Source organism: Trachemys scripta, chromosome 16 (genome assembly GCF_013100865.1).
Source record: "Trachemys scripta elegans isolate TJP31775 chromosome 16, CAS_Tse_1.0, whole genome shotgun sequence".
NCBI lineage: Eukaryota > Metazoa > Chordata > Testudines > Emydidae > Trachemys > Trachemys scripta.
Window position 1 is genome coordinate 8,096,928 of NC_048313.1, and position 10,200 is coordinate 8,107,127.

General features: G+C 65.4%; 2 protein-coding genes across 2 annotated transcripts in view; both read left to right on the forward strand.

Moving 5' to 3' along the window:
* Positions 1-1,394: 1,394 nt before the first annotated feature.
* LOC117889279 (olfactomedin-like) lies at positions 1,395-8,214 on the forward strand. Its single transcript, XM_034793226.1, has 5 exons — positions 1,395-1,782; positions 2,091-2,242; positions 3,441-3,654; positions 6,899-7,050; positions 7,220-8,214. The coding sequence occupies exons 1-5, from the start codon at positions 1,717-1,719 to the stop codon at positions 8,022-8,024; spliced, it is 1,389 nt and encodes a 462-aa protein (XP_034649117.1). The 5' UTR covers positions 1,395-1,716; the 3' UTR covers positions 8,025-8,214.
* A 1,677-nt stretch (positions 8,215-9,891) lies between these two features.
* The window catches only part of HNRNPUL1 (heterogeneous nuclear ribonucleoprotein U like 1), a 26,527-nt gene continuing 26,218 nt past the window's right edge, over positions 9,892-10,200 (forward strand). The window contains exon 1 of the mRNA XM_034792081.1: positions 9,892-10,139. Within this exon, the coding sequence (XP_034647972.1) occupies positions 9,965-10,139 (175 nt within the window). The 5' untranslated portion in view covers positions 9,892-9,964. The remainder of the gene's footprint in view (positions 10,140-10,200) is intronic.

Consider the following 10,200-nt stretch of genomic DNA (forward strand, 5'->3'; position numbering starts at 1 on the left):
GGGCTGGGAGCCCGGACTCCTGGGTTCTCGCCCAGCAGGGGCAGGGGGGGTCTGGTGATGAGAGCTGGGAGCCAGGCCAGTCCCGTCTCCGTGCCCCTGTATCGGGGCTGCCTCCGCCGGGCCGGGCAGAGCGAGGGCTGGTCCCCCAGGGCAAACAGCCCAGAACGGGGGGCTGGGCCCCAGGGTGAGTGTGTGGGAGCCAGAGCAGGCCCTGGTGTGTCCCTCTGTCTGTGCGGGGCTGGCTGTGAGTAGCCTCTTAGCAAAGCATGCTGGGAGTGGGAGGAGCTTCTGGGGCTATAAAACACAGGGCCCCCCCAAGCCCTGTCTACAGTCAGTGTGAGGGGAGTTGCTGGGTGCCCGCAGGGGCAGGGGGCACCCGGGGGGGTCTGTGGGGTCTGGTGCCGGCAGCCCAGCCCCGCCATGGGCCGCGCGCTGCCCTAGCCCCGCGAGAGCAGTGGGGTTGGGGGAACGGGCTCGGCACAGTTCGGTTCTGCCGTGTGGGTCAGGCCCACGGCTGGTGCAAAGTGGGGTGGTTCTGATCTCAGTGGAGTGATGTTCCTCAATCCCGACCTGTAGCCCCCGGGGGTGTCTCCCACCCCGCACCTCTGCCGGTGCCCCTCACTCCCGACCCACAGCCCCTGCCAGCCCAGCCGTGCCCCCCCCAGCTCTGCCAGTGCCCCTCACTCCCGACCCGCAGCCCCTGCTAACCCTGTGCCTCCAAGCGCCGGGTCTCAGAGCCGCGAGTCGTGGCCTGTCTTGCCCCAGGGAGCTGAGTCCCCAGCTCTGGAGCCCTGATATGACGGGGGCTGGTTTCCGTTTGCCTCGGAGCAGGGCCCAGCTGAGAACAAAGGCTCCCCAGTGCCTCGCTGCCTCCGTTCCCCTTATCGGGGGATTAAGCTGTTTTGCAATTGGGGGGTGGGGGCCCATCAGAGAAGGACAATCCCCCCCCCTTTGCTCTGGGGCTGTTCCGCAAACTGATACGGGGGTAGGGGTTGGTGCGAACATGCCAAGTTCCTGCTGGGATTTCGGTACCTGGCCCCTAATCAGGGCCCGGTTACACAATGGGATTTACAGCAATTTCCCCCATCACCCTCCCCATCATCAGCTCTGGGTTCTGTGCCCCTCACTCCCGACCCACAGCCCCTGTTAGCCCAGCCCTGGGCTCCCCCCAGCTCTGCCGGTGCCCCTCACTCCCGACCCGCAGCCCCTGCTACCCCGGCCCTGGGCTCCCCACAGCTCTGCCGGTGCCCCTCACTCCGGACCTGCAGTCCCTCACTCCCGACCCACAGCCCCTGCCAGCCCAGCCCTGCCCCCCCCAGCTCTGCCGGGGCCCCTCACTCCCGACCCGCAGCCCCTCACTCCCGACCCACAGCCCCTGCCAGCCCAGACTTGGCTCCTTAGCACCCCCTGCCGCGCCCCCCCCCCCCCGGTTCCCATCAGGTCACACCCAGGGCTCAGGCCTCTCTTGCTTGGGCATGACCCCCCCACCTCCCCGCGGTTAATCCCCCGGCTCCGCTATCTCGCTGGCACTGGCAGCCCGTCAATCACCGAGCTGAACAAACTAACCTGAAACCAGCCAATTTAGGGATCAGTGTCAGGTCACCCGGCTAGTGAGCGGCTACGATTAGCCCGTCCCTCCGTCACGCGCCGTCCCGCGGCACCGTCCGCTGCCTATATAAAGCACTTGGGGGCACGGGGGACTGACACAGACGGACCATGGCCACCATCGTGCTAGCCCTGTTCCTGGCGGGCTGCCCGCTCCTGCCCTGGACGGCTGCCTCCGTGAGTATCTCGGCCCACGCGCCGCTTTGCCAGGGCCGGGGCGGCCCGGGGTTGAAATCACCTGCCCGCCCTGGACATGGGTGAAATCTTGCCAGGGTGACTGGCAATTCCATCCCTGTCCATGTTGCATGGGTTCCCCTCCGCCTGCCCCGATCCCCTCTGCACAAACTTGCCCCTCTGCCCGGCTGCTGTGCCCTCTGACGCACTCCTCCCCAGAAGTGGCTGCATTCCCGTGGCGCTTTGGGGAGGGGACGTGAGACATGATGCTTCGGTAATGGGTCCCACCTGCTCCCCACTCCCCCTTCCAGGCCGTCCAGAATCTGAGCAGTGTGATGGACGCCAGCGGTCACTGCGTCTGCACCGTCATCCTGCCCGACGACACCTTCCCCCTGCGGCGGATCGAGCTGCTGGAGACGTCCGCCCACAACCTGACCCTCCGTGTGCAGCGGGAGATGGAGAAGGTGAGGCCGGGGAGGGGACGGGGGGGGAACCGAGGGGTACTGGGGGGTCAGGGGCCCTGGCTCTGCGTGACGTTTGGCGAATTCCTTCCCATCCCTGGGCAAGGGCAGCGCCAGCCCTGGGGCTGGTTCCCGCCGGCCCTAGTCAGGGGCAGGCTACGCAAGGAGGGGTTGTAGGCTGGGGGCCAACAGAGCCGCCCTGGAGCGCGGGAGCAGCCAATCAGCCTCTGGGGCAGCCGTTCTCAGGGCGCGGGAGCTGCTGGACACTCAGCCCTTAGGGTGACCAGATGTCCTGATTTTATAGGGACAGTCCCGATTTTTGGGTCTTTTTCTTATATAGGCTCCTATTACCCCCCACCCCCGTCCCAATTTTTCACCCTTGCTGTCTGGTCACCCTGGCCCTGGTGCAAGACCTGGGCTGCGTGTGGCACGTCTGCCCTCTGCTGGCCTGGCTCTCGGCACCGTCGGCGGGGGGGGGAATGCCCCCGGCCCTGGCTGCCAATCTTAGCCCATTTTTTGCCACTAGCGAATCACTCGCCAAACAAGGCCAATGTTCCTCGAGTGTCCCCTGCGCCTGCTCTCCCCCTTCCCTGGGCTCTGGGCTCCCAGCATCTCAGCGCCAAGGCCCAAGCCCAAGGGAGCAACGAACGACGTCGTCCCGGGACTCGCCGGGGCCCAGACTCAGCCCACCGGAGCGAGACCCCCCCCCACCCCCGTCAGTCTCAGGCCCCCCCAGCTCCGGGGCAGGGGAGGCAGAAAGCCCAGGGCGCCCCCTGTTCCGGAGCTGGGGGGAGGCCGCTGGACGGTTCTCGTCAATGTCGCTAGTGAAACTGACCCAGGCGCGGAACGGAACCTTTCCCCCGAACTCCCTCCCCAGGGATCTCGCCTCTGACTCCGTCCCAGCTCCAGGGAAATCTGGGGTTTCGTTCTTCGTTCCCCAAACTGTGACATTTTCAGGGGAAGGGATTTCTGCTGCCCAGCCGGTGGGCGGGACCGAGATGGGCGGGGAGCTCCCCCCACATCCAGCCTCAGGGAGTAACACAGGTTACAGTGGGGTCAGGGCTGGGTTCTGATCTCAGCTGCTCCAGTGTTAATCCGGAGTCACCCCTGACTGCAGCAGGGTCGGGGCTGGTTCTGACCCAGGGAAGCCACGCGGGTTTACACCAGATGAGGTCTGACCCCCTCTCCCCCCCCCCCGCCGCCCCCGGAATACGGGCAGCGCCTGGCGTGGTACGAGGCCAAGCTGCAGAATGCCAGCCGCCGGCTGCAGCTGCTGGAGGTGGGCGACCTGACCCCCACCGAGCTGGACTTCCAGGAGCTGCGGAAGGAGATCGGCGACATGGAGTCCTTCGTGGGCCACCTCCGCTCCTCCCTCAACGGGAGCGACACCACGGTGGAGGTGGTGCACCGGGAGGTGAGCGTCTCGCGGGGCCGGGATCTGACCCCGGGGGGCCGGCGGGAAGGGCCCGGGCCCCCCTGGCAGGGCTGGGCTCAGATCCCGTGTGGATCAGACACAGGCTGGCCCGGGGGCGACCCCCGATTCCCACCCGCGCTCAGACCCCCCCGGCCCTCGTGTTGGGCGGGGGAATTCCCCGCAGCGTGGAGTGGCAGGAAGAACCAGCCATTTGCAAGCTGGGAAGGCCGCACGCCCTCAGGGGATAACCCCTGTAAGCCCCACCCCCAGAGGAGGGTCCTGGCCCGTGCCCGCTGGAGCAGCCCCTGGCAGGGTGGGACTGAGGCAGTGAAGTGCCCTCAACACCGACCCCCACCCTCCTTGGGGCTGGCGTGGGGCCCACTACCAGGCCGGCCTTCCCTGGGCTGCAGCTGGGTTCGGGTCCAGCCCGCAGGAGGGAGAACTCAGCCCCTGCCTGTCCCTCCATGTGTGGGGCCCCCGTCTGCCCCCACCAGAGCCATGCGGTCCCCTGCACACACACGGGTCAACACCTGCTCCCAGCGACGGGCGCAGGCTCCCTGCAGACCCAGGCAGCGTCGCTCCGTTGGTTCTGCTCAAGTCACATTTTCAAGCTTTTCCTCGCAAGCACAAGGGCTAGAAATTTAATTCCACCCCCCGCGCACACACACACACACGCTGTCTAGTCAGGCAATGTTACAATAAAGGGTTAACCTCCGGCGTACCCGATTCGTTCCTCATGCGGGCTCGGGTCCATGTTCAAAGCGCCCGGCTGCCAATTCTGGCTTGCTGGCTGGGGAGCCCCCCTCCGCGGAGGACGCCAGACAGGGCAACCCCGTTTCAAAACCCCTGTCCTCTTTTTGGCGCGTCTCTGGTGTTCGTGCGCGGTGGGAACGCTTTGCCGGGGCCAGGCCGGGCCGTGGTTCGCTATACGGCCATTGGGAGGCAAAGGCCCGTTTCTCCAGTGACGGGCCACACAAAGTCTTGCTGCTAACGATAACGAGAAACGCATCGGCCCTGCTGTTTGCCGGGGCAGGGCACCGCTGGGAGCCGGCAGGATTCCCGCCCTTTCGACGGCCTCCCCGGCTCTGCGTGTGGCCCGATGGGGCCTACGCTGCTTTGACCCGCTCTGCCCCCTCCCCGCAGACGTCTCCAGCCCAATGCCGGGAAACCCTGTGCCCTGCAGCCCCCTCACCAGGCTTCGGGGCCCCGGGCGCCCTTGACTCCTGCCCAATATCTTGGTCTTTCAGCTGTTTGTGACTTTCTGCCGCCCCACCAACTACATCCTGCCCTTCGTCAACGTCCGGGGCAAGTCCCTCATCGACCGGCGCTGGAACTGCCCCCTCATCTACCTCCTGCGCAGGACCCAGAAGGCCCGGGCGTGCGAGCTCCTGGACGCCCCCCAGTGGCGGGGCGAGCCCAAGGAGGACTACGTCATCCTGGCGCCCCGGCGCTGGGACAGGAGGTCTCACAAGAGGTCCTTCGCCTGCTGGAAGTCGCAGTGAGCCGCCGGCCGGCCGGTTCCCGGGGCAGAAGGGTGAGGATGGGACAGGGGGACTGGGACCCTCGCTCCCCCGGAGCCCGCCCACTGTCATCCGGAGGCCATCGACCACCCGCACCAGAGCTCGGACGCCCCGGGAATCTCGTCACACGGAGCTGCACGTCACCTGCACTCCCCGTCTGGTTCTGTGGCACCCGGAAGTCCATGAAGGGTTAATCGGAGCCAGTGATTGACAGTTGCCTCTCCCTTTGCCCCACCCCTATCCCGGTGGGAGTGGCCTAGTTTTGGCCACACCCCAAGGCTTGGCGGGCTCTGGCGACTCCCAGGCGGTCGCGAAGTCGTTCCCGGGTCCGGCTAGAGCAGGGAAACGGGACCCCACCGCCAGGGTCCAGCTGCCACTGAAATCCTGAACTCACCCAGGAGTCCCATGCGCGGGACGATCCTGTCGTGGGCTACGCCCAGCCGGGACCTGGCCCCCTTCCTCCAGGGATAAACGCGGCTCCAAGTGAAACTGCCCCCGCTCCTGTGTATTTCCCCACATGCTCTGCTCCCCCAACCCCGCCGCTGTCTGCATTTCCCCTGGCGCCGTCCCAGCGTCCCGTTAATCGCTGCTAAAAAACCTAACTGCAATAAAAACGTTTCTATTTAACCATCCTCCGTGGTCTCGCTGGGCAAGTTCATTTCCAAGGCTCGGGTGGGACCCCAGCGGGGCCAGGCCCGAAAAGCGGGGACTACCCGGAGCCCGTCACAGCGGCCAGCGGGAGAACCCGGACAGATTTCCCAGGACAGCTACTTCTGAAAAGGGACGGTCCCAGGAACACCTGGCCAGGTGGGGACGGCGCCGGGCGCCGAGCTGTGCAAATAACGGATATTTTGGTTTGCTGAAGAACAATCGTTTTGCGTCGAACCGAAAACAAATAGTTTTGTGCTGTTTGGTGCATCGAAAAGCTGGGGGGGGGCAGCGGGGGGGTTTATTGGGGGCTGAACGAAACATTTTGTTTGGAAATTTCGTTTTGATTTGGGGTCTTTTTAACCCTTTGCCCTGGGGCGTGTGGTACGTTAGAGCGGAGGATATTTCTAAACAGAGAGTCCCGTTGAAACCCCCAAACAAGAACTAGTCCGGGTGGCTCGGAATTGTTTCGGGGTGGGGGGGGGTTTTCCAGACGAAACAATTTGGCGAAACTGATGCAAATTCACGAAACGTTTTGGTGTTTTGCCAAATCTGCATTTTTTCCCTAGGAAAAAGGTTTGGGACACAAATTCCCCCCCTTCCCCCCCAGTTCTAGTGGGGATTTGGGCCAGGGGCTGAGGTTTACATCACTGGGGGGCTTGGCCCATGGGCTGGGGCTTACCCCGGCTTTGCCATCTATTCTCCAGGCTGGGTTTCTCTGTTCCCTCCCCTTCAGCGGCGGGGAGGATGTGGCCACAAGATGCCTGACAGCGAATATCTAGAGCACGTCCCGGAGCACGACCTGAAGTTATTGGCTAATCGACGGTGCTCGGGACGGGATATTTTTGGTGAAATTTGGCTGGGTGGAAAACGGCTCTGAGCTCGCCGCTGTCAGAGGATGTTGCTCTGGGGCGGGGGGGTGGGGTCCGACGGAGCTGGAGGGCTAAGGGTGCAGAGTCCCTGATTTAGCAACGGGCAGGGCTGGATCTGAGTCCCGGGGAGATCCAGCGTGGGGGGGCCTGGAGGGGCGCCCAGGCCCCGTGGGGAAGGGCTGACCCTTGCCCTGTTCCTTGCAGCTCCAGAACATGTCGGTCACTGTGAGCGCCCTGGAATCCTACGACAAGCACCAGGTGGTGGCCATGAGGCGGGAGCTGACCACGCTCAAGCAGCGCTTGGAGGACTGTCAGAAGGACAATCCCCTGGTGGGACGGCAGCCGCCGATCGGTGAGTCCCTCCCAGAGAACCCAGGAGTCCTGGCTCCCAGACTCCCTCCCTCTAACCACTAGACCCCACTCCCCTCCCAGAGCCGGGGAGAGAACCCAGGAGTCCGGGCTCCCAGCCCCCCCTGCTCTAACCACCAGACCCCCCCCCCCCTCCCCTCCCAGAACTGGGGAGAGAACCCAGGTGTCCTCGTTCCCCCCCCGCGGGATCTGGCGGCTCAGCAAGCCCACGGTGGTGCAGCTCAACTGGCGAGGCGCGAGCTACAAGGCCGGGGCCTGGGGCAAGGAGTCGGCTCTGCGCGCCGGGCGGAAGGAGCGCTACTGGGTGGCCCTCCTGAACCTGGACGGCCGGCGGCTGGACTCGGTGCGTCTCTACGGCTCCTACCAGGACCTGCTGCTCTCCCGGAACCCCACGGACCAGCTGATCACAGGCTTCGGGCAGGGAGCCGGGCCGGTGCTGTACAACGGCTCCTTCTACTACAACTGCTACAACGCGCGGGACCTCTGCCGCCTGGACCTGGAGAGCGGGGCCGTGGACCGCAAGGCGGTGCCCAACGCCGCCTTCAACAACCGCTTCTCCTACACGGGCACCAGCTGGCAGGGCCTCGACCTGGCCGCGGACGAGAGCGGGCTGTGGGTGCTGTACGCCACCGAGCGCAGCGAGGGCAACATCGTCATCGGCCGCCTCGGCCCCGGCTCGCTGGCCCTGGAGAAGACCTGGCAGACCTCCCAGTACAAGCCGGCGGCCACCAACGCCTTCATGGTGTGCGGGGTGATGTACGCCACCCGGGCGGTCAGCACCCACCGCGAGGAGATCTTCTACGCCTACGACACCCGCACGGGCCGAGAGAGCCGTCTCAGCCTGCCGCTGGACAAGGTGACGGACGTCGTGCGGTCGCTGAGCTACAACCCCAGTGACCACAAGCTTTACATGTTCAGCGACGGCTACCTGCTTCGCTACGACGTCCTCTTCCGGGCCTAGCGCCCGGCCGCACGGCCAGCTCCCGGCGCGGGTCGGCCTCCCGCCTTCTCCGTTCCTCCAACCCCCTCCCGCCTTTCCCGGCCCAGCCTTCTCCCTCCACCTTCTCCGGCCCAGCCTTCTCCGTTCCTCCATCCCCCTCCGCCTCCTTTCCCCCCTTCCATTCGCCCGCAAGCTCCCCTCCCCCCCTTCCCTTTCCCCCCACCTCCTTCCGCCCCTTCCCTGCCCCTTGCTCCCCGGATCCTCTCACTCCTTCCTGCCCTCTTCCCCAGCCACCGCCCGGCTTCCTCCTCCCGCCTCCAGCTGCATCACTAACGCCAACCAACCTCCTGGCGCCCGGGCTCCGCCTCCTGCCCCGATCGGGTTTCTGCCACCCCATGCAATGCAAGCGCGGGCGGGGCTGCGATCTCGGCTCCCGATTCCCCTTTACCCCAAATCCCCTGCCCGCGGCTGGATTGGGATAAAGGGACCAGAACGGATAATCAGACCGTTGGGGTTTCCGGGTCATTGTTCTCTTGGGTTTACATCCATCCCATTGCCTTGCTGGCGTTGCAGCCAGGCCCGTTCGGCTTAGCGATGCCGCTTCTCTTGCGTTTTCTGAGGCCCCATCGGAGCCTGATTTTTGCCTAGAACTTCCCGGTAGCGAATAAACGTGATCATGTGACTGCAGCCCCCGTGTCCGCGTTTGTCGGTGTCACTCAGCCCAGTAACCGAGCGCCACGCCCAGGGCCGGGGAGGGGGTGGGAACACAGGGACGGTCCCTGCGTCTCGCGCACTGCCAGGCCAGTGCCCCTCCCTGCCCAGCTGGGGTCCGGGTTGGGTTCAAGCCACTGGGCCAGGCGGTGCATTGATCCATGCAGGGCCGCATTGCCAGAGCAAACGCAAACGCACCCAGGATCGGCCAATGGGAAATGCACAAGCAATAAATCCCCCCGGGGCTCAGCCAATGGGAACTGCACCAGCAATAAATCCCCCCGGGGCTCGGCCAATGGGAAATGCACTAAGAATAAATCCCCCCCAGGGCTCGGCCAATGGGAACTGCACCAGCAATAAATCCCCCCGGGGCTCAGCCAATGGGAAATGCACTAAGAATAAATCCCCCCGGGGCTCAGCCAATGGGAAATGCACCAGCAATAAATCCCCCCGGGGCTCAGCCAATGGGAAATGCACTAAGAATAAATCCCCCCGGGTCTCAGCCAATGGGAACTGCACCAGCAATAAATCCCCCGGGACTCGGCCAATGAGAAATGCACCAACAATAAATCCCCCAGGGCTCGGCCAATGGGAAATGCACCTACAATCCCCCCTCCCCGGGGCCCAGCCAATGGGAAATGCACCTGCAACACCCCCACCCTGGGCTCAGCCAATGGGAAATGCACTAATAAAATAATCCCTTCCACAAACAAACAAACTATCCCGCGGGCTCAGCCAATGGTCGACAAGCTCACACCCTCTCTCTCAGGCTCAGCCAATGGGAAATGCACAGAAAACAAACAAACCCAGGTCTCAGCCAATGAGACACTCAACAGCATATTGGGGGGGGGGTCCATAGGCGGTCTGACTCCCGCCCCTTCAGCTGTCCATCAAGCCTATCCTTCACGCCCTCGAGGCTCCGTTTGATTGACTCACGAGGGAAGCGGCCTCCCGCCAATGGCAAGGCCCGTTCCAACGCCCTCTCTACCTTTGGCCAATGGGAGCTCCCCTCACAAAAGAAGCGTGAGCGGGAGACGGGCGACGAGGGCGGCGAGAGGAGCGGGGCGGCGGCTACCCAATCAGAAGCGGTCTTGCATCGCGGCGCGGGGCGCCCGGCCAATCCGCGGCGCCGTGGCACGGCGGCGCGGCGCGGGGCCGGGAGGAGGGCGATGGCGGCCATTTTGAGCCGACGGCCGGGCAGCCGCGGCCCAGCGCGGGGCTCTGAGCGGGGCCGGGGCGCGCGCGGCGCCATGGACGTGCGGCGGCTGCGGGTGAACGAGCTGAAGGAGGAGCTGGGCCGGCGCGGCCTGGACACGCGCGGGCTGAAGGCCGAGCTGGCCGAGCGGCTGCAGGCGGCGCTGGAGGCCGAGGAGGCCCGGCGGGGGCCCGGGGCCGGCGGCGGGGACCAGGCGCCCGACGGACACTGTGAGGGGCGGGGCCCGGGGGGGGGGCGCGGGGCTGCGGGGGGGCCGGCCCCGCCCCGCCC

What these genes read in the sequence shown, in the direction of transcription:
- LOC117889279 (XM_034793226.1), top strand. Translation starts at nt 1,717, where the DNA reads ATGGCCACCATCGTGCTAGCCCTGTTCCTGGCGGGCTGCCCGCTCCTG. An exon ending in TGCCCTGGACGGCTGCCTCC is followed by an intron (nt 1,783 to 2,090) that starts GTGAGTATCTCG and finishes TCCCCCTTCCAG; the next exon opens with GCCGTCCAGAATCTGAGCAG. An exon ending in CGGCAGCCGCCGATCGGTGA is followed by an intron (nt 7,051 to 7,219) that starts GTCCCTCCCAGA and finishes AACTGGGGAGAG; the next exon opens with AACCCAGGTGTCCTCGTTCC.